This window comes from Panthera onca, chromosome D3 (assembly GCF_046562875.1).
Source record: "Panthera onca isolate mPanOnc1 chromosome D3, mPanOnc1 haplotype 2, whole genome shotgun sequence".
NCBI classification, from domain to species: Eukaryota; Metazoa; Chordata; class Mammalia; order Carnivora; family Felidae; genus Panthera; species Panthera onca.
In genome coordinates this window covers 68,047,641-68,069,520 of record NC_138350.1, presented here as the reverse complement: position 1 = coordinate 68,069,520, position 21,880 = coordinate 68,047,641, and the positions used below count along the sequence as shown (strand labels likewise).

Sequence of the window (21,880 nt, the reverse complement as noted above, 5' to 3'; positions counted from 1 at the left end):
CTGACAGCTCAGAGCCTGGAGCCTGTTTCAGATTCTGTGTCTCCCTCTCTCTCTGACCCTCCCCCGTTCATGCTCTGTCTCTCTCTGTCTCAAAAATAAATAAACGTTTAAAAAAAAAAAAAAAAAAACAATCCCACAAATTTTGAACAAGGTTAAATCAGAATTCTTTTGTTTTCTACAAAAAATGAAACAGAATGAATCAACTCTTTCTTCTGCAGTTTTCCTGATCTCAGTAAATGACATCAATATCTACCAATTGCTTAAGGGAAAAAAAAAAAGGGGGAGGAAGAATGAGTGCTGGTTGGAATAAGGGTGGGAAATTGCAAACCAAAAGAGCACAGTCAGAGAAGGCCTGTCTCTGAGTAGGTGCATCTGAGCTAGGACTCGAAGGAGGTAGAGAGTAAGCCAGGCAGATATCTGGGGTTAGAGTGTCCCAGGCAAAGAGAACATAGGGGTGGGATCAGGGTATGTCTGTGTCTCCCTCAGGAGCAAAAGGTAGGCCTGCTTACTGACCATTATAAAAGATTTGGGCTCCCTGAGCTCACGGTTCTCTTCCTATAATATAAGCTACTGCATGGGGGTGGGGAGGGGGGTCATCCAGCTTCTTGAAACCACCTTTGTGCAAACTGGGGCTTGCAGAACCCGTGAAAAAAGGCCAGTGCTCTGGTTGCTGCTGTTGCTTGACTAATAACTGTCCTTCATCACTGACCCAGAAATTTCCATATCCTTCCAAGATCCGCAAAATGGTAACTTGCAGGTGGGGCCAAATTCTTCAGGTCTTCACGTGGGAAAGGGTATTTCAAAGGTAGACTGATAAGTGCAAGATGTCTATTATAAACTCTAGGCCAACCACAAAAATTGAGAAAGAGAGAACTGGTCAGCCAAAGATGGAGATGAAATAAAATCATAAGATTATATTTAATCCAAAGGCAAGTTTAAAGCAAAACAAATAATAGTAGAAAGGGGTGCCTGGGTGGCTCCGTCAGTTAATCGTCCCACTCGATTTCTGCTCAGGTCACGATTCTCACAGTTCACTAAATTGAGCCCTGCATCAGGCTCCGCGCTGACGGCAAGGATCCTGCTTGGGATTTGCTGTCTCCCTGTCCCTCTCTGCCCCTCCCCTGCATGTGCGCTCACTCGTGCATACACACTCTCTCTCAAAATAAACTTTTAAAAAGTCGCAATGATAATAATAGTGGCACAGTGAGAAAACAGGCAATGCGATAAATTTAAATCCAGCCCTGTCAATAACCGCATTTAGTGCCTCAATTAAAAGAGAGTTTTCAGACTGGATAAAAGGTAGAATCTAACTCTGTGCTGTCGATAAGAAACTCACTGTAAGTAGAAAGAGCTAGACAGGTTAAAAGTAAAAGACTGAAAGAAGTTTGATCATGCAAGCACTAATTAAAAGAAAGCTGGAGTGACTGTGTTATCAGCAAAGTGGATTTCGGAAAAAACATTACCAGAGATAAAGAGGACACCATGTAACAATAAAGAGGTCAATTTACCAAGGAGACATAACAATCCCAGATGTGGACGCACCTAACAACAGGGCTTTCAAAATACACGAAGCAAAAACTGATAGACTTGCAAGAAAAAATAAGCACATCCATAATTAGAGAATTCAACACTTCTGTCTCAATAACTAATACAGTAAATAGAAAATGAGTAATGATACGGAAGACCCAAGCAATACTACCAACTTGATTTCACTGACAATTATAGAACATCCCACCCGTCATCATCAGTGCATCTGGAATGGTCACTGAGATAGAGCACAGACCAGAAATAAAACAAACCTCAACACATTTTAAAGACTTGAAATCATATAGAATATGTTCTTTGACCACAAGGAAATTAAACTAGAAATCAGTAAGAAAGACATCTGCAAAATACCCCCACATATTCAGAAAGTAACAGTGCACTTATGCATCACAAAGAGGAGGTCAAAAGTAAAAAGAACCTATTTTTTTAATTAATTAATTTATTGTTTAATTTACATGCAAGTTAGTTAGCATCTAGTGCAACAATGATTTCAGGAGGAGATTCCTTAGTGCCCCTTCCCCATTTAGCCCATCCCCCCTCCCACAACCCCTCCAGCAACCCTGTTTGTTCTCCATATTCAAGAGTCTCTTATGTTTTTGTCCCCCTCCCTGTTTTTATATTATTTTTGCTTCCCTTCCCTTGTGTTCATCTGTTCTGTGTCTTAAAGTCCTCATATGAGTGAAGTCATATGAAATTTGTCTTTCTCTGACTAATTTTGCTTAGCATAATTATATTATGCTAAGCTCCCTGTTTTTATATTATTTTTGCTTCCCTTCCCTTGTGTTCATCTGTTCTGTGTCTTAAAGTCCTCACATGAGTGAAGTCATATGAAATTTGTCTTTCTCTGACTAATTTTGCTTAGCATAATACCCTACAGTTCCATCCACATAGTTGCAGATGGCAAGATTTTATTCTTTTTGATTGTCGAGTAACATTCCATTTTATATATATACCATATTTTCTTTATCCATTCATCCGTCAGTGGACATTTGGCCTCTTTCCATACTTTGGCTATTGTCAATAGCACTGCTATAAACATTGGGGTGCATGTGCCCCTCTGAAACAGCACACCTGTATCCCTTGGATAAATGCCTAGTAGTGCAATTGCTGGGTCGTAGGGTAGTTCTATTTTTAATTTTTTGAGGAAACTCCAGACTATTTTCCAGAGTGGCTGCACCAGTTTGCATTCCCACCAGCAGTGCAAAAGGGTTCCTCTTTCTCCGCATCCTCGCCAACATCTGTCGTTGCCTGAGTTGTTCATGTTAGCCATTCTGACGGGTGTGAGGTGGTATCTCATTGTTTTGATTTGTATTTCCCTGATGATGAGTGATGTTGAGCGTTTTTTCATGTGTCGACTGGCCATCTGGATGTCTTCTTTGGAGAAGTGTCTATTCATGTCTTTTGCCCATTTCTTCACTGGATTATTTGGTTTTGGGGTGTTGAGTTTGGTAAGTTCTTTATAGATTTTGGATACTAACCCTTTACCTGATATGTCATTTGCAAATATCTTCTCCCATTCCGTCGGTTGCCCTTTAGTTTTGCTGATTGCTGTGCAGAGCTTTTTATTTTGAGGAGGTCCCAGTAGTTCATTTTTGCTTTTGTTTCACTTGTCTCCAGAGACATGTTGAGTACGAAGTTGCTGTGGCCAAGGTCAAAGAGGTTTTTGCCTGCTTTCTCCTCGAGGATTTTGATGGCTTCCTGTCTTAGGTCTTTCATCCATTTTGAGTTCATTTTTGTGTATGGTGTAAGAAAGTGGTCCAGGTTCATTTTTCTGCATGTCGCTGTCCAGTTTTCCCAGCACCATTTGCTGAAGAGACTGTCTTTATTCCATTGGATATTCTTTCCTGCTTTGTCAAAGATTAGTTGGCCATACGTTTGTGGGTCCATTTCTGAGTTCTCTAGTCTGTTCTATTGATATGAATGTCTGTTCTTGTGCCAGGACCATACTATCTTGATGATTACAGCTTTTTGATATTTCTTGAAGTCCAGGATTGTGATACCTCTAGCTTCAGTTTTCTTTTTCAAGATTACTTTGGCTATTCGGGGACTTTTCTGGTTCCATACAAATTTTAGGATTGTTTGTTCTAGCTCTGTGAAGAATGCTGGTATTATTTTGATAGGGATTGCATTGAATATGTAGATTGCTTTGGGTAGTATCGACATTTTAACAATATTTGTTCTTCCTATCCAGGAGCATGGAATCTTTTTCCATTTTTTTGTGTCTTCAATTTCTTTCATAAGCTTTCTATAGTTTTCAATGTAGAGATTTTTCATCTCTTTGGTTAGGTTTATTCTTAAGTATTTTATGGTTTTTGGTACAGTTATCAATGGGATCAATTCCTTGATTTCTCTTTCTGCTGCTTCATTACTGATGTATAGAAATGTAACGAATTTCTGTGCATTGATTTTATATCCTGCGACTTTGCTGAATTCGTGGATTAGTTCTAGCAGTTTTTTGGTGGAATCTTTTGGGTTTTCCATATAAAGTATCGTGTCATCTGGGAAGAGTGAAAGTTTGACTTCCTCCTGGCCTATTTGGATGCGTTTTATTCCTTTGTGTTGTTTGATTGCTGAGGCTAGGACTTCCAACATTGTGTTGAATAACAGTGGCGAGAGTGGACATCCCTGTTGCGTTCCTGACCTTAGGGGGAAAGCTTTCAGTTTTTCCCCATTGAGGATGATGTTAGCGTTGGGTCTTTCTTATATGGCTTTTATGATCTTGAGGTATGATCGTTTTATCCCTACTTGCTTGAGGGTTTTTATCAAGAAAGGGTGCTATATTTTGTCAAATGCTTTCTCTCCTGTTGAGAGGATCATGTGGTTCTTGTCCTTTCTTTTATTGATGTGATGAGTCATGTTAATTGTTTTGTGGATATTGAACAGCCCTGTATCCCAGGTATAAATCCCACTTGGTCGTGGCGAATAATTCTTTTAATGTATTGTTGGATCCGGTTGGCTAGTATCTTGTTGAGGATTTTTGGACCCATAAAAGAACCTATTTTAGAGTTAGCAAAAATGAAAATGTAATATCAGAATTTGTGGGATACAGCTAAAGGGAAATTTATGGTATTAAATACTTCTATTAGAAAAGAAGAAAGGTCTTGAATAAATTATAAGATTACACATTAAGAAGTTAAAAAGAGTAAATTAAACCCAAAACAAGAAAAAGGAAATAATAAAGATGAGAACAAAAAAATCAGTACAGTTGAAAAAGAAAGAAAAGAAAATTGGTGATACCATAAGAAATCTCTGCCAGTAAATTTGATGACTTAGATGAAATGGACAAATTCCTTGAAAGGCCCAAACTTTCAAAGCTCACTCATGAAGACATAGATCATCTGAATAGTTCTGTATCTTTAATAGATACTGAATTAATACTTAAAAATTTACCAACAAAGAAAACTCCAGGCCTAGAAGGCTTCACCTTGAATTAATTCTGCCAAACTTTTAAGAAAGAACTATTACTATCTCAGTACAAACTCCTCCAGATAATACAAGGAGAGGATACTTCCCAACTCATTTTATTAAGGACATTATTACCCTAATGCCACTACTAGACAAAGATCTTACAAGAAAAGAAAAGTACAAGTCAGTATCACTCATAGACACAGACATAAAAATCCTCAAAATATTAGCAAATTGAATCTAGCAATGTATCAAAAGAATAATGCAGCATGCTCAATTATCATGTAACCCAGGAGTTCAAGGCCAATGTAATTCACATTAGCAGACTAAGGAAGAGAAACCAGTCATCTCAATACATGCAAAAAAAAAAAAAATTTGTCAAAATTCAGCATTCTTTCATGATTTAAAAAAAACGCAGTAAAACTTTCTCAGCGTTGTACTGTTTACATTTTCTGAAAATAATAAAATGTAAATTTCTTTGAAAGAGAAAGGTCATGCATAAATTCATCAAGTAAAAATAGAAGAGTTTTAAATTGACCCTCAGTAACGTATTAGGATGATCACGTTGGACTTTAAACAGCAGGCTTTCCTGGAATTTTCAGTAGATTGCGCTCGCTACTCCTGTCTGGTTTGGTTGATCCGTAAGTTTCACATGTATTGCAGTTGTTTCCTACATGGTAGGTAGGGCACCGTTGTCACTTTATAAATGGAGATACTCAGATACACTTAATAATAATGACGGAAACTGACACTTCATGAGCACTTACCATGTGCCAGGCGTTGCTCTTTGCACTTTGAAGGTATTAACCTATTTCATTTTAACAACACCCCCATGAGGCAAGCACTGTGTTTTTCCTCATTTATAGATCAGGAAACTGAGGCATAGAGAAGTTAAATAACCTGTCTACATTTACAAGCAGAGCTAAGAATTAAGCCCAAGCATCTGACACCTGGTAGGTGCTCTCAGCTACTGCGTGATGCTGCACAGAGAAGAAGCTGAGTATCTTACAAGTCCGGTAGCTGGTAAGTATCCGAGGCAGGACCCAAACTACATCTTCTGACTCTGAGCACTTCACAGCCCACATTACCACGAGGTCTAATCTATGTAATGACACATGTTCAGTCTTCATCTTGTCCTCCAGTTACATCGTGTCTTTCTTGAAAATATCATCTATTTTCTTTGTAAATCCTCTGGAGATCTCTCCCACTGACTAGGCTGTTAACACATGTATTGATTAAAGCACAAAAACTTGAGGAAAAACTGAGAATCAGTGGGGAAATACATGTATTTTACTTTTCAAAATGTGTTTATTATTGTCTTAAGAAAAAGAAAAAAAAGGCTTAGCTCTCTACTTTTACCTCTTGGAAGAATGGCCATTTAGCAAGCAAGAATGCCTCTCTAATACATACTTACTTCTTTTTTACCCCCATCTACCCCACCAGAGCTTCTCATTTCTATAAATCTGTGTTCTAGTGATCACTCACTGGTTTCATAATAAGTGGTTAAATGTGATTGTGACGTTACTCAAAGGGTGCAGCCGATTAATCAGAACGTGACCTTGGATAATTACTGTTCACAACTAATAACATAATTGAAGGTAACATGCTGTACTTAGATTTCAGGAATTGTAGCCAAACGTGGTGGGCGGAGGAAAACTGTACACGCCCAGGGAAAAATCCCTCCCTTTGAAAAGTTGCCTTTGAGTTGCACTGACATATCATTCATTCCCATTTTCACCTTAAATATTTTATCTTCTGCAGACATTATCAGAGGGGAAATAGTTGATCATTTTTTAACAGTTTTAATGGTTGCTCTGAAAGTTGATAAAAGCCACCTAACTGTTAAAATCATCATCACTAAATTTACTGTTGTCTGCAAAATTCTAATGCAGTGGTAGGAAATACAAGCGTATATCTTTTTTTTTTTTTTAAGTTTATTTGTTTTGAATGAGAGAGAGAGAGAGAGAGAGAGAGAGAGAGAGAGAGAGAGAGAATCCCAAGCAGGATCTGCGCTGTAAGCACAGAGCCTAATGCGGGGCTTGAACCCCCGAAGCGTAAGATCATGACCTGAGCCAAAATCAAGACTCAGATACTCAACCCACTGAGCCACCGGGCGCCCCCGAGTCTATACCTTTGAGTAAATTGTTTCACGTTCTTGGCTGCTGTGGCAGCCTGACTCCAAATGAAACTGGGGACGAAACAAATTACACCTTTCACCCCAAATATTTTCCATTAAGAAAAGTAAGGCTTTTGTTAGTAAGAACTGCTGGAGACAACATGATAAAGTAAAGAACATCCAAGTACTGGTCTCCCTCCGGACACTGACCGGCTAACTTGGGACAAGCCTCTCTCTCTCTAACCCTGTTGAGTCATCCGTAGGACAGAGCTTTATCAGCTCCCTGGATTGTTGTGAGAATTAATTAACAGTAGAGCACATGGTCCATAGTAAACATGCAGTAGATGTCCGTTCCCTTCATTTTTGATACATAACTTATACTTCCCTTCTGGAAGTGGTAGGTTTATCATTTTTTAAGTAGCGTGAGTTTGAATGCGACAAGAGGATATCAGCTTAAAACAGACGAATGGGAGCCAGTTTGAAAAAGGGAATTTAGTTAGAAACTGAGTCCCCTTCCTACCCCGCAGCTCTCCTGGTTGAGAACGGCAGTTCCTTGAGGCCCGGAGGCAAGTCCGCACATGGTACAGGGTGAACAAGAGTGGATCACCGTTGCGTTCCTTCCCTCTGTGACCATGTGGCACGCCCATGCTCTCCCTTGTGGGCTGTGGTATGTGTATTTGAGCAGCGCACAGTCTGCTTTGCTTTGATTCTGTACGTTTTGGTCTCCCCGTCAGCAGTCTCCAAAGTGGACGGGTACCCACCGTCCATAGCAGCGTGGGAGGACTGTATCAGAGCTTTCTTTTCATCTAAAAATAAAGAGATTGAGTTTTCCCAACTCATAGCATTGCACGGACCGCCCGCCAGGCTCTCCGTGTCGGCTGCAAGACTCTGGGTCTCCCGGGGAGGAGAGGGGCGGTCTCGGCTTGGAGGGCGTGGTGGGCACTCTCACCTTTCATTCACCTATAGTTCCTGGTGATGTATGGTATTCATGGTTATAAATCTGGGTTTAACTAAGTAAAGCCTCTACGATGGAGTATTGGGAAGAGTCCTGCAAAGGAGCCATAAATCAAAGGCGGTCCAATAGAAGTACACGTGACACAAAGGAAATGGCAGAGCCGAGGTCCCCCTCAACCTGGAGCAGATGCTAAATCACAGGGTGAAAACACTAACGAACCCTTCTCATCTCGCAAGAGACGGTTGCACAAAAATTGCCAAGCAGGGTGTTTGCGTTACGGGTTTGTATTTACTGTGATAAGCAGTGCTCTTACTGTGACCGATACCGTATTTGCTGTTGATAATGTGAAGCCTCTGTGACACGTAAGATCCAGGACAGTTAATCATCCAGATTCATTCTAAGGATCATATTTTAATGAGTATAAAAAGGTGTTTTGTGTCTGTAGTTAGGTAACGTTTTAAACTAGCTTTTCTCTTTCACATATAAAATAGCCTATAAATGGAGATACTCAATTTTCTAGCAAATTTTTATATTTTTACGTGTCTGACTGTAAATACTTAGGCTATTCTCTTGAATAAAAAAATGACCTATAATCTTCTTAATTTATTAACATCTTGATCTTAAAATGATTTCCTAAAAAAATACTGGCATTCTTTTAGTTTTTAGTGACCAATATTAAGGTGTGTTTTTTTTTTTTTTTAACATTTATTTATTATTGAGAGACAGAGAGACAGAGCACGAGTTGGGGAGGGTCAGAGAGAGAGAGAGAGAGAGAGAGAGAGAAGGAAACACAGAATCCGAAGCAGGCTCCAGGCTCTGAGCTGTCAGCACAGAGCCAGACACGGGGCTTGAACTCACAGAGTGGACATCCCGACCTGAGCCCAAGTCGGACACTTAACTGAGCCCCTTTAGTGACCAATATTTAAAAGACAGTGTTATTTTCAGAGCACCTCTGTTATTAGCATCTTGCTGCATAGTTCCAACTGTGCTGTCACACAAAACAAAAACAGTTCTAGCTTGCTGTTGATTAGCCTTGTTGATCAGGGATAAGAGTATGGTGATTACATTCCGTTAATAAATGATCCCCCATACGTCATTTTAGCTGTTAGCTTCGGATTGCTTTCTCATCGGGCTTTTTTTTTTTTTTTTTTTTTTTTTTTTTTTTTTTTTAGAGTTCCCGGTCATTAAGCCTCAAAATTGACAGATTTTAAGCTTTAGCTCTCTCTCCCCACCTTCTGATGGGTGCCACCCTCTAAATGAAATATAAATAAATGCAAGGTGAGGCTGCACACTGAAAGAGCAGAACTCCGGAGGCTTGCGTAAGCCCCAGCATGGGTCATCAGCCCGGAATATTCAGACGCTGGCTCTGACTCAGCCATCAAACGCTTTCAGAGAGGACCGTGTGCAGGAGAAGTAGAGGCGTAAGGCTGGGTCGCCTTTAGGAAATGGACCTACCACGTGAGGAAGGCAGCTTGTGTATCTCCTTGCTTAAGAAATAACACTTTGCCTTCCAGGTGATCACCTTCTTCAGCTCAAGGTTGCTGCAAGCGGGAGCTGAGCTCTCCGTGGAACGGGTCCTGGAAATCATCAAGCAGGGGGCCGTCGCGCTGCCCAAAGACAGGCTGAAGGTAAGACTGCCCAAGGACACGTGCACTTTCGTATCACTCGGTGTAAACACTAGTGTCTGGGAAGGCCCTACTCAGAGTCCTACCACTTGCCAGCACTTGGCTGGAAAAGGCTCTTTACTGCCTTCTCTACTCCATACTCGTACGCAGAACTGTGACGTAGAGGGATTCCAACGGGTTTTTAAAAGAAAACCGCCAAAGAAGGACTAACACCTTCATACCGTGCCATGCACTGTGAATAAAGAAGCCCCTTACTTTTTTAACCCAGTGAAATGATTCAGTCTTACAAGTGTCAAGGGTTGAAGGGAAGGCACTGCTGGTGGTGGTGACTCAGCACTGGGCCACACATAGTGTTCACTCAGTGCCCTGTGGCGTTCTGAGTGTCTCGTGCCGTTAACTGCTTCGATCCTCAGAACCCTTGGAGGTGGGTGGTGTTTCGCCCGAACTTTTCAGATGGAGAAACTGAGGCACAGAGAGGTTACACGACTTACCCAAAACCATGCAGCCAGAACACTGTGGAACTGGGAGGTTCATACTCACGCAGTGTGGCTCCAAAGTCCACGCTCGGAATCCCCACGCCATTCACTGTCTGCCTGCACATAGCTCTGGAAAGAGAAGCGTCTTTTGGAAGAGGTAGGGGAAATAAGGTATCTTACGAAGGCACTTAACGTTTGCGTGTTCGGCATGTTTCCAAAGTGATCTCATGATGTGAAACTCATACCCTAAGACTAATTTTCTCCTTAAAAAAAAAAAAAAGGATATAAAGGGAGTATTTTGTGAACGTACAGCATTGTAACACATTTTAGCTTTAATACTTCTTTTCAGGGTTTGCCTCATTACCTCTAATTTTTCTAGAGCACTCGTTCCTAAATTAACAACACAGGGCATCATAGTAGATGTTTGGCCGCCTTCATCATAGTGTTTTATCACAACCAACTTCTGTTCCAGAGTTACTGTTTGGGGGGCTGTGTTTTTAACACTATCACAGAACCACTGCTTCTGAATGCTCAAGAGAGGTTGTTGTAGGATATGAAAATATTTTCAGTTATAACAACAGAGTTTGTAAAATAATAGCGCATTAGTCATCATAACCACTTGCACAAGTTCCACCGAAAGTAAACAGCAGCGAGGTTTCTGTTTATCAGCTAAAATGGCACCACCATGTGGCAATAACATAGAAACTGATTCCAGGTCACCGGTCCCTCCAGCTTTGACTTGACTCTCTTCCTGACAGTTCTTTAAATGTAAGGAATTCATCTCGTTTCCATTCTTACATAAAGTAAGACTTCGGAGGTTTGTTGTTTTTCGAGGGTGCGCGTGCGCGTGTATGTGTGTGTGTGCGTGTGTGTGCGTGCGCACGTGCTGTTTCCAGTTTACCTGAACTACACCACGCGAACCAGTACGAAAACCCATGAAGATGGGAGTGGCTGCCTACAGGGCATGGTGGACCTTGGTGTCTCGGCTAAGTCAATAGAGAAGCGGAGCCGTCAGGAGGCTGGAGGGAAAGGGTCACAGAGGTATCTGGAGGGGGATTTGAATGAGATCAAAGAGGGGGTGCAGTGGAAGTAGTAGAAATGGGGCTGAATGAAGACGGCAGAAGGGGAGCACGTCTTGGTGACAGCGTGGTCTGGCTCTGGCCATGAGTGAGGGACTGAAGTGCTGTGCCTGCGAATGGAAGTCAGTGCGGTTGAGCCAGTTAGTGAACTGGAAGCCAGGGATGGGCTGGTCATTCGCATAAGCTTCCTAGTCCCTCAGGACGATGATGAGCCGTGGGTGGAGAGAAGGACTGTGAGCCAGATGCCGCGGTCAGTCAATGGCAGTAGGTGGCAGTGCACAGACGACACGAAGCTGGTACCAGCCTCCTATGGGCAGACCCTTCTGCTTAAGGGTAGAGGAATAATAGCCAGGAGACAGTAATGAAAACAAAGAGGGGACCAGCCCCACCTCCAGACCCTGAAGTCTGGAATGTAAAAGAATGAGCAGCCTCTAACTTCCAAAGGCTCCAGGGGAATCGGGAGTCCCAAGGGGAGAGAGCTGAGTTTCAGGTAAAGAAGAAGTAAGGAAGGCACCTGGATGGCTCAGTCGGGTAAGCGTCCGACTTCAGCTCAGGTCACGATCTTGTGGTTCACGAGTTCAAACCCCACATCGGGCTCTGTGCCGACAGCTCCGAGCCTGGAGCCTGCTTCAGATTCTGTGTCTCCCTCTCTTTCTACCCCTCTCCCACTAGTGCTGAGTCTCTCTCCCCAAAATAAACAAACATTTATTTCTCTCCCCAAAATAAATAAACATTTTTTAAAAAGGAGGGGGGAGTAAGGAGGCAAGATTCCATGCAGGGACTGAGGATGTAGTGATACTTAACAACCATGAAATAGGGGCTCCCAAGAGCACTGTGGGGTATGGGAGCAATGTGACCGAGTATCACATTAGTGACCCAGGTGGGATGCAGACGCAGGTGAAGTTACAGTAGGGAACCTGTAAACCACGTAAGGTGAGGAATAGAGGATGTGTAACCCGGAGAAGAGAAGACTTGAGGAAAAGGGCACACACGCGTGCGTATGCTTTCGGGATTATTCTGTAGAAGAGGAGCTGAGCAGTTCACTGTTGGCCCTAGGACAGCGGGTAGAAACTGAACCAAGACAGGTGTTAGTTCAACGTAAGAAAATGTTTGCTGACAACTTAAGTTGTTCAGCAGTCCAGACGTGGCTCCAGGAAGTTGCGAAGTACTCACAACTAAGTCTGGATGGTAAGCATAAGGGGAGTACCGGATGGCAGGGGCACTCAATCCATAACATAAGAAAAATGGCTGAAAGTTACAGGTGCGCCTGGGTGGCTCAGTCGGTTAAGCGTCCAACTCTTGATTTGGGCTCAGGTCCCAATCTCACGGTTCAGGAGTTGGAGCCCCGCGTTGGGCTCTGCACTGACATCATGGAGCCTGCTTGGGATTCTCTCTCTCTCTCTCTCTCTCTCTCTCTCTCTCTCTCTCTCTCTCTCTCTCTCCCCTCCTCTGCCCCTCCCCCGCTCACACTCTTGCTTGCTCTCTCTCTCAAAATAAATAAATAAACTTAAAAAAAAAATGTTTTTAAGTTACAAAGGATGATCCCAAAGATTTGCAGTTAACGGTCTGGACTTCTATCTTCCAAAATTCCGTGAAGAGTTTCTGTAGAGCGGTGCCCTAGTAACATCCTCCTCCTCTTGAAAATGACTTAGAGGTGAGCACCCTGCTGCTGCCAGATAAAGTCTGGAGTCCTGGGACAGGAACCTGACACCGCGCGCGTCTAGCCCCCAGCCGCTGTTCTCCATACTCCCCTTTCCCTGAGCAGTGATCCAGCCACCAGAACGATCTCTGTGCCTCCTGCGTCTTCCTTCCTGCACGTTCAGATTTGCTTACGCAGTTCTGTCTTCCCAGTGCACCGGCCCCTCACCCCTTTGCTTTTTGCTTATCCCTCCTAAGCATTTTAAGGCCTTGCTGAGTTTGTGAACTGTTGTGAAACCTTTCCTTTTACTTCTCCTCCTACATATGCTTCCGTCCTCTAAATGCCCGCAGCATTTGCTGAGACTCCTGGTCTCTTCCACCCTGTACGTAGTTGTTCAAATGTTTTCTCTTTCCCACTCGACTCCAACTTCCTTGAGGAGTCGTGTCTTGCTCATCTGTGTCCCCTTGATGCGTGCTTCAGTGCCTTATACATAGTAGCTACCCAATAAATCTGATGAGAAGATGAGTGAAATTCCCACTTTACATGCTCTAAAGAGGAAACAGGGACTCGTTGGAATTCAAAGGTTCAGGAGTAACATTTTTTATCTCCAGACCTGCTTTTCGTATTTTTATTCTACCTTCCTCTTCACAATTTTAATTCATTTAACTCTTTCTCCGTGTATGTGTCAGGCACCGTACTAGACTGTAGGTAGATACAGCCTTGGACAAAACAGATAAAAATGGCTGCCTTCATAGAGTTTATTTTTTGGTTGGGGAAATGGACAACCAGATAAATAAGTAAAATGTTTGCTATTCTAGGTAGCAGTAAATGGGAGGGAAAATATAGAGGAGGAGGAGAATACACAGCATTGGGAAGAAAGCAGTTTTGGATGGCATGGCAGAATATTGTTGAATCAGTGCTGCTTTGCTGTTTTTTGTTTTACATTTTCTTTTAAAATAATTTTAGACTTACCAGAAAAGTTGCAAAAACAGTAGGTATAGTTCATATAAGCCCTTCATCCAGGTTCCCCTAATGTTAACAGCACATATAACTCAAGTACGATATCAAAACCAGAAAATTGGAGCGCTAGATGGTTCAGTCAGTTAAGTGTCTGACTTTGGCTCAGGTCATGATCCCATGTTCCGTGGGTTGAAGCCCTGAACTGGGCTCTGTGCTGACAGCTCAGAGCCTGGAGCCTGCTTCAGATTCTGCATCTCCCTCTCTCTCTGCCCCTCCCCCACTCGTCCTCTGTGTGTCTCTCTCTCTCTCTCTCTCTCTCTCTCTCAAAAATAACATTTAAAAAAAATTTTTAATTAAAAAAACCCCACAAAATTAACATGAGTATAATACTATTACCTGAACTACAGACCTTATGTGAATATTACTATTTTCTTCCTCCTAGTGTCTTTATGCTGCTCCCCAGTCCTATTCAGATCCCACTTTGCATTTTGCTGTCATGTTTCCTTACTCTCCTCCAGTATGTAAGCGTTCCTCAGTCTTCCCTTACCTTTCATGACCTTGACAGTATGGATAGTGCTGCTCAGTTGTTTTGCAGAATGTTCCTCAGTTTGGGTTTTTCTCATGATTACATTGAAATTAACACATATTCTACCAACCTACGCATAGAAGTGATGTTGTGTCCTTCTCAGTGCATAGAATCAGGAGGTACCTGATGTTACCATGTCTCACTACTGATGATGGTTCTCCTTGATCATTTGGTTAATGTGGTGTCTACCAGATTTCTCCTGGAAAAAGTCACTGTTTTTCCCTTTATAACTGATGACTCTCTTAGGAGTGAGACTTTGCTAATATCCTGTTTCTCCTCACAACTTTTGCCCACTGAATTTATCGTCCATCAGTGGATCTTACCTGCACAGTTATTACTGTGGTGTTTACCTAATGATCATTTTGTATTTTGTTATAGAGTATAATTTAGTACTATCACTTACTTATTTTGTTGCTCAAATTGTTCTAGCTTTGGCCAGTGGGAGCTCCTCCGGGTTGGTTCCTGCATCCTCTGACATGCCCCTATCTTGTTTTGAGCACACCTTTACTTTTCTGAGGTGCAAGATACCCAAGACTCATCTCATGTTTTTCCTACACCAGTCCTGGAATCAACCACTTCTCCAATGAGCTCTGGTTCATTTCTTTTCTTTTTTTTTTTTTTTAATAAATGGTATTCAGGAGGGGCACCTGGGTGGCTCAGTTGGCTAACCGACAGACTTTGGCTCAGGTCATGATCTCACAGTTTGTGAGTTCGAGCCCTGCGTCGGGCTCTGTGCTGACAGCTCAGAGCCTGGAGCCTACTTCAGATTCTGTATCTTCCCCCCTCTCTCCCCATCCCGTGCTCATGCTCTGTGTCTCTCTCTCTCTCAATAATAAACAAATGTTAAAAAAAATCTAAAATTCAAAAAAATAAATGGTATTCAGGAAACAAGACCTCAGCACTAGGCAACCTTCTTCTTAGAACTTTATTCTAAGTTCTTCTAAGAACCTTCTTCTAAGAACTTTATGTACCCTTCTACTCGTTCCACCTTTCCCTATCTCCTTTCTGTTCTGTGGACAGCCAGTACTTCCTCACTCTGCTATCATACCAAATATTTTTCTTCTTTTATATCCCTCCCTTGCGATAAACCTTAGCTCCTTTCTTTCAGATTATTGCTCACCAATTGTGTCTTTAGTCCATTTTTTTCCTACCCATTCCAATCCCAGATTTTATTTTTTAATTCCTTTGGTGAATGCCCCTGGCCCAAGAGCCCCTCCATGGACCGTAGCAGATACTGAAAACTAATTCGTTCACTCTAGTACTGAACTTAAAGCAAAATGAATTGCAGTATACAGGCTGTATGTTTGAATGTTAATATGTTGTGCATTCATTATACTGTGTTCAGAAAGAAAGTGTTCTCTATATTTGAGGCAGTAACATATAACTGAAAATATGACTCTTTGTTTTTCAGGATTATGGTTAAAGAGAGATTAATTAATCTGTAGGAGGTCCCAAGCCATTTAACTCTTGTTTAGAGCAAGATCCTATGGAGACTAAGATCGTGGATAAATCCCTTAGATGCCGGTTCATTTTTTTCCAAAACATAGCAAGAAACTATACTCCTGACACCAGATTTCCATCTCACTCTGTGGTTGCAAGAGGGACAGATGAGGGAGGAGGGATGATTTAGTTTAAAAAAAAAAAAAAAAAAAAAAAGACAAGAAAGCAAGCCATCCCCGGTACTAGAAAAGAAACTAAAGTTATATTTATTCACAGATGGTGAGTCATCCTCAGTTGGTTTAAATGATAGCACATTATTACCACAGATGTTACCAGAAAAAAAGGCTGTTTATCTTTATAATCAAGCCTTATCTCAATTATTTTAATCATCTTTTTGGATTGAGTGTTTATAATAAAACGAATCACTTAAAACCTCTAGAGTTTAATTCATAGAACACTGCTGTATCTAGAGTTGATTGAAAATTCAAGCTGTGTGTTGAATAATATTTGTATTATACCACATGACAGCACATTATTGCCTTTTGGCTGGTTTACTACTATATACTGATAAAATAATTGTCGGGCCCGTAATAATAGCTTTGTGTGCAAGATTGATGTAAAAGAGGTTGTTTTAAATTGGAAATGCTGTTGTAATAAGGTCTTTCTGAAAGTGTGGGATAGTGTGCAGTTATTGATTTGTTCTTTTCCTAAAATATAAATTAAACATCAAGAAAATTCGGAGTTCTTTCCAACGACCCTTTGGGTTGTTAAGAGCAACACAAGGCTCCTTGCTCCTGAGAAATAATCAGCTAGTGTCAGCTGAAGATGAGCCAAAAGGTTTTGAAGTTTTCCTTGCATTATAGGACTGAAGCCAAATTTGTAGAGGAGTTATTCTTCCAATTTTGGGCAAGTAAACATTAAGATCTGGAAGCCCATGGCATAGTAATTGACTTTCAACCAAATAAAATATTTTTCAATCAAATGTTATTTGACATAGCCTTCTAAAATATTTGTGTAATATCCTGTGTGGGAACATATACTCTTTGGATAAATCTGTCTATATAGTTAAACAACTTGGCTGTTCAGAGTAAATAGTATTAATGTCATTCTAAACATCCTCTTCTTACTGGTATTCCGTGAAGTCTGGGAAAGGCAATACCAGGTAATTAGTTTTTTCAGACTCTCCTGCGTAAACAGAGACCTAAAGAACAGGCTCTGAAATTCTAAGTTGCTTATTTCTCCTTTAGGGGTTGGAAGGAAATAAATAAAGTTAGTGTGTCGTCCAGGAGCTGAGTTCGAAGCCACAGCTCAAAGTTCGCACTGTCTGCGTCTGCAACAGGGACTGTTCGGACTCCCAAGAGCGATCCGAGCGTCATGACAGTGGGTCAGAACGCATCCAGGCCTGTGCGGATTCTCCTACCACTACCACACCACCTCATATTCAACTGTATAAAGTCCCCCAGGTTCCCTCTTTTCTTTGATCCCGTGAATTATCTGTAATTTGAAAACTAAGATACCATATCTAGCGTTTGAAAATTAGGCCCTGATTTTCAGGGGGAATTAACCAGAAGATAGCGTCCCTTTTAGGATAAAGAAGAAGCTACGGAATAATACAAGTCACTGACAATTAACTAAACGTCTCCTCTCATTCACTTGATAAAGCATAGGAATTAAAGGCGGTTAGCCAGTTGCACACTAAATTGTTTTTAAAGCCTTTATTTTATATTCACTTTTTAGAATACTCTGTTGTTAGTCACGTAAAGAGAAATCTAGTTAACTGAAATTTCAAGAATTTTTTCATAGCTTCTTAATCCTGACTTGCTTAAAAACTTCCCCCTCTCTCCTACCGGGAGTCTCTCCCCATCCCCACCCCAAGTGTCTGTCAGCTCTGTGTCCCCAGAGCTGATTCCTGAGTGCCACCCTGGCGTGCCCACCTGCTGTTGGTGGCCTGCCTCCAGGTCCCATAGAAACTCTCGTCAGCGGGTCCGCAGCCACGCTCCCCTGTGTCCTTGTGGATTTCTTCCCGTGGAAATGTGACCAGCCGACATCCTCTCTAACTCAAAAGTGCCACCAGTTCTGTGAATTCTCGTTACTTCCCACAAGATCATGACCTGAGCCGAAGTCGAGTTCAGTGCTTAACCGACTGAACCACCCAGGCGCCCCTAGAATGTTGGTTTTCGAGGCATAGCCCTTGTGCCAGCAGCATCCGCATCCCATAGGAACTTGTTAGAAATGCACATCCTCGGGCCCCCAGAATTCCTGAAGTCGAAGCTCCGGGGCTGGGACCCAGCTGTCTGCGTTTTAACAAGCCCCAAAGGTGGTGTCTGATGTTAGTTCAAGTTTGAAAAGCACAGCAATGGCTAATTCCCCCCAGCACACCAGCAGCTCTCCACTCTTAGGGCCTTTGTACTGGTTTCTCTTGCCTGCTTCAACTGCTGTCCCCGATGTCTGCATACCCCCTTGGTGTATTCGCTCGCCCAAGCACCTGATGCCTGACTCCCTGAGGCCTGCCCTGACCTCTGGTTTCAATGTTCACACTCCCTGTCCCCCAATTCTGTATTTTTTTTCTTCCTTCACATTATTTATCATGTAACATACGGTGTGCTTATTTATTATTCTTCTCCCAGGTAATGGAAGCTCCAGAAGGTCAGGGACCTTCACGTTTTGTTAATTTGAAGAGTCTGAAACTCTATTGGCACATCAGGGCACTTCCATATTTGCCGAATGGAAGGGAGGCAGGCAGAAAAGGGGGTCTGTTGACCACGGGATGGTGATCTGAGATTCTGCTTCTGATTAACATGCTGCTTTGGAGAACAGCTCTCCATAGACTTCTTGCAGGGTCCACTTTCGTGCCAAAACACCATCGTAGAACAAAGGTCAAAGCAGAAGTCCTGGTCACCTTGTTGGAATAGTTCCATTTTTTAAGCCTATAATATTATTCCACACTGTGTATTCCGAGAGCTACAAAACCCTGATCTGACCTCCACTTGAGTGCACCCCTCAACAGGATACTGCCTGTGCAGATTGACCTCCCTAAATTTTTAATAGTATCTCTTCTTGCCTCTTGGCTTGCACTGATTTCATTATCGTTCAAGCAGAGGAAACTATTCAGATAAGCGACCTCATTCTATTTCTGAATCTTTCTTGGAAAGAGCGTGATGGAGCTACTGGGCTCATGTGAAAAATACGGAGCCAGTGTCTGCTTCTTTCTGCCTGATTTTTCTCTTCCTCGGGATGTGTAGAGCATGCACGTTCTCAGGTTCTGACAAACACCGAGAATAAGTCACTCGCGTTCGGACAGGGAAATTTGAGCTCCTGTGCCCAGCACCGTCCCACCGGCCAACAGTTAGCCTTTTCCTGAGATTCAGTCTGCTACTAGCTTGTAACTACTTTAATTGTTCCAGCGGCCGTGTTTGACTTTTTGACTTAATTTTTTTGTTTTTTTTTTGGACTTTGTTCTCTCTTCTTTTTGGAATATTATCAATCCCTTTTCACTTTTGGGTGGATTCTAGGAAGCACTAAGTGTAAAAGGTACAGGTCTGGGCTGGACTTCCATCCTAAAAAAAGGAACACTGGCTACATTCCTACCGAAGTTTCCCTAAACCCAGAATGATCTCTGCAGAAGTTTAAAAGTCAGAGTGGCTCTCCCTCCTGTTCTAAGCTCCTTGAGTTTCCTGCCCAGTAAAGACCAGCATCAAGTCTTACTCATAAGTTACTTTTGTCTCTCATGGAACAATAAACACAAGATCATTAGTGGTTCAGAAGACCTCTGGATAATGCTGGCAGCTGATTCTTAGGACCCTTCAATCCCCGCGTGAGGACTGTCTTAGGAAATACACGGTCTCAAGTGCACGTGCACGCACACACTCCCCCAACACACACACGTGCAGGATGTTGTTCTAGCTTTTCAAGTCACCGGTCTGCAAATGGAAAGTCTTAGCCAAGGAGAGCCATCCCCTCAGTAGAATCCCTCAGAGCAGTTTTTCAGGGCAAGAACCGTAGGAAGCACAAGAGAACTTGTGGCTGTTAGAAGCCTGTCTTTATGGGTGTTATGTAAGAACAAATCTGCCGTTGCATTGATCCGTGTGTCTGTTTTTGTGCCAGTTACCATACTATCTTAATGATTACAGCTCCGTAATACGTCTTTCTCTCCTGCCATCAACTTGAGGGTTCCAGGAGTGCACACAGTCACATAGAGCACTGTTTCCAAATGCAGATTTCTGGGTCTCACCTCAAATTCTGACTCCGTGGTTTGGTGATGAATTTGGGAACCTGTCACTTTAAATGGTTCCCTGAGTGGTCCAGATGATTTACTAGATTGAAGAACCACCGTCGTATGGCCTGGTTTCCTCCAAATCCCAGCCCGCACAAAGACTAAGGCCATGATGGTGAGGGTTACCAGGTAGCCTTGGTGGGATCAGAGCAGTTTTATCTTCCTCTCCTATAAAACACTGAGAACTCTTCCATGATAAACCGTAAAATAGAAGATTTGTCTTACATGTAACCCCGATAGAAGATACCACAGTTACTTTATAAACTAGACAGTCGCCAAAAATTAAAGTCCGTGTCTTTTAAAATGTTGCATATCTGTTCCTCAGTCTGACATAAATATCCCTCTTTTGGCTCTTTTTCCTTTGTTGTTTATTATCTGGTTCCGTTTATTGAGCACTTGCTCTGTGCCAGGTCCTCAGCGAGGTGTTTTTGTATAGGCGTTTTTATTTAGTCTTCCTGACAACTATAAGAAATACGAAGGTAATTTACATTTTGCAAGTGAGGAAACAGGCTAAAGAGAATCTAATGCTTTGTCCACATTCATTTCAGTTCATCTTCTCTTTGAGCCATGAATTTCCATTCTTTCTTTTAAACCTTAAATTTTTGTCTCCTAATTCACAACCCTGTTTGCCTATTAGATCAGTTTGCTTAACCTAAAGCATGCATAATACACCTAGTTAAGTTCTTGGCTTCAACAGTATCTTACTCAGGGTTGTAGAATGAGCTTAAAATGTTTGAAATTAGACTTATTGCTACTTTATAGAGTACTCAAACATACGTGGAGTGGTTTCTCATACATAGTATTGAAATTGCACTAAACATGCAAAAACTGCTTGTCATACTAACTTTTAGAATAGCCATTCTTGATCCATAGTCTAACTCATGATATTTAATGTCTTACATTATTTTTGTTTCATTAAACATATGGTAGATTTGTAAGCAGTTGATAGGATTTTTTTCCCTTCCTTGTGATGAACGAGAAAGAAATCAAACCTAGTTTTTACTCTGTGATCCCAGAGTATAAAACTTTAGTCTTTGTTTTCATTACATCTCACGTATAGTCATGAAAACTAGAACACATAATTGAAAAGTGATAAAAATCTGATTTTTCTGTAGGCAGAGAATTTTTGCCCAGTTCTCTAAACCACGATTTCTAGTGACCAAGGAAGGGACACACACACGTTTGCCATGCAAGGGCAGCAGTGGAAAATGCTGATACTCTTCCACTGAAAAGGAAACGTGAATGTGTATGGTTTTATCTTTAAATCTCTGCTATTGGTTTTGATAGAATTACTTTCTTTGGTAGAGGCAGAAATGTGTGATTCACAGACTAACATGTCTTAAGGAGAGATTCGACTCTGGTGGTTAAAAAAATTGACCCAGTTATTATTGTTCATCTGTCCCAGTCTTGACTTTTCCGTTAGGTTGACCATAATTACTGAGATTGTTCCATTGCCTTTAGAGCTACTGTTCAAGTCATTCGCTCTAATCCTTACAAAGTGTTTTGTAATGTAATTTATGACCAAAAAGAAAAGCTCCCTATCGTTACAAAATTATTTCTTTTTATTGGATAATAAGTGAAAGAATGAATTGTTTCTGAAAAAAAGGATGACTAACAAATTATAGTAATTTGTTCTGTGGGTTCTCCTTATTAGTACTCTCAAGCCAGAGAAAAAATAGAATGTTGTTAAGTGAAAGAATAAGAACACTAAATCATTGTGTTTGGTTCTGGTGATTTCGTAAAGAGATGTTCTTACTTGAGCATACACATCCCAAAAGTTT

At 41.7% G+C, this 21,880-nt stretch overlaps 1 protein-coding gene across 9 annotated transcripts in view; it reads left to right on the top strand.

Annotated features, from left to right (window-relative positions):
* DYM (dymeclin) overlaps positions 1-21,880 on the top strand; it is a 352,663-nt gene that overhangs the window by 293,023 nt on the left and 37,760 nt on the right. For all 9 annotated transcript variants that reach the window (XM_078435252.2, XM_078435253.2, XM_078435255.2 and 6 more), the window contains one exon: positions 9,536-9,649. In XM_078435252.2, the coding sequence (XP_078291378.1) occupies positions 9,536-9,649 (114 nt within the window). The remainder of the gene's footprint in view (positions 1-9,535; positions 9,650-21,880) is intronic.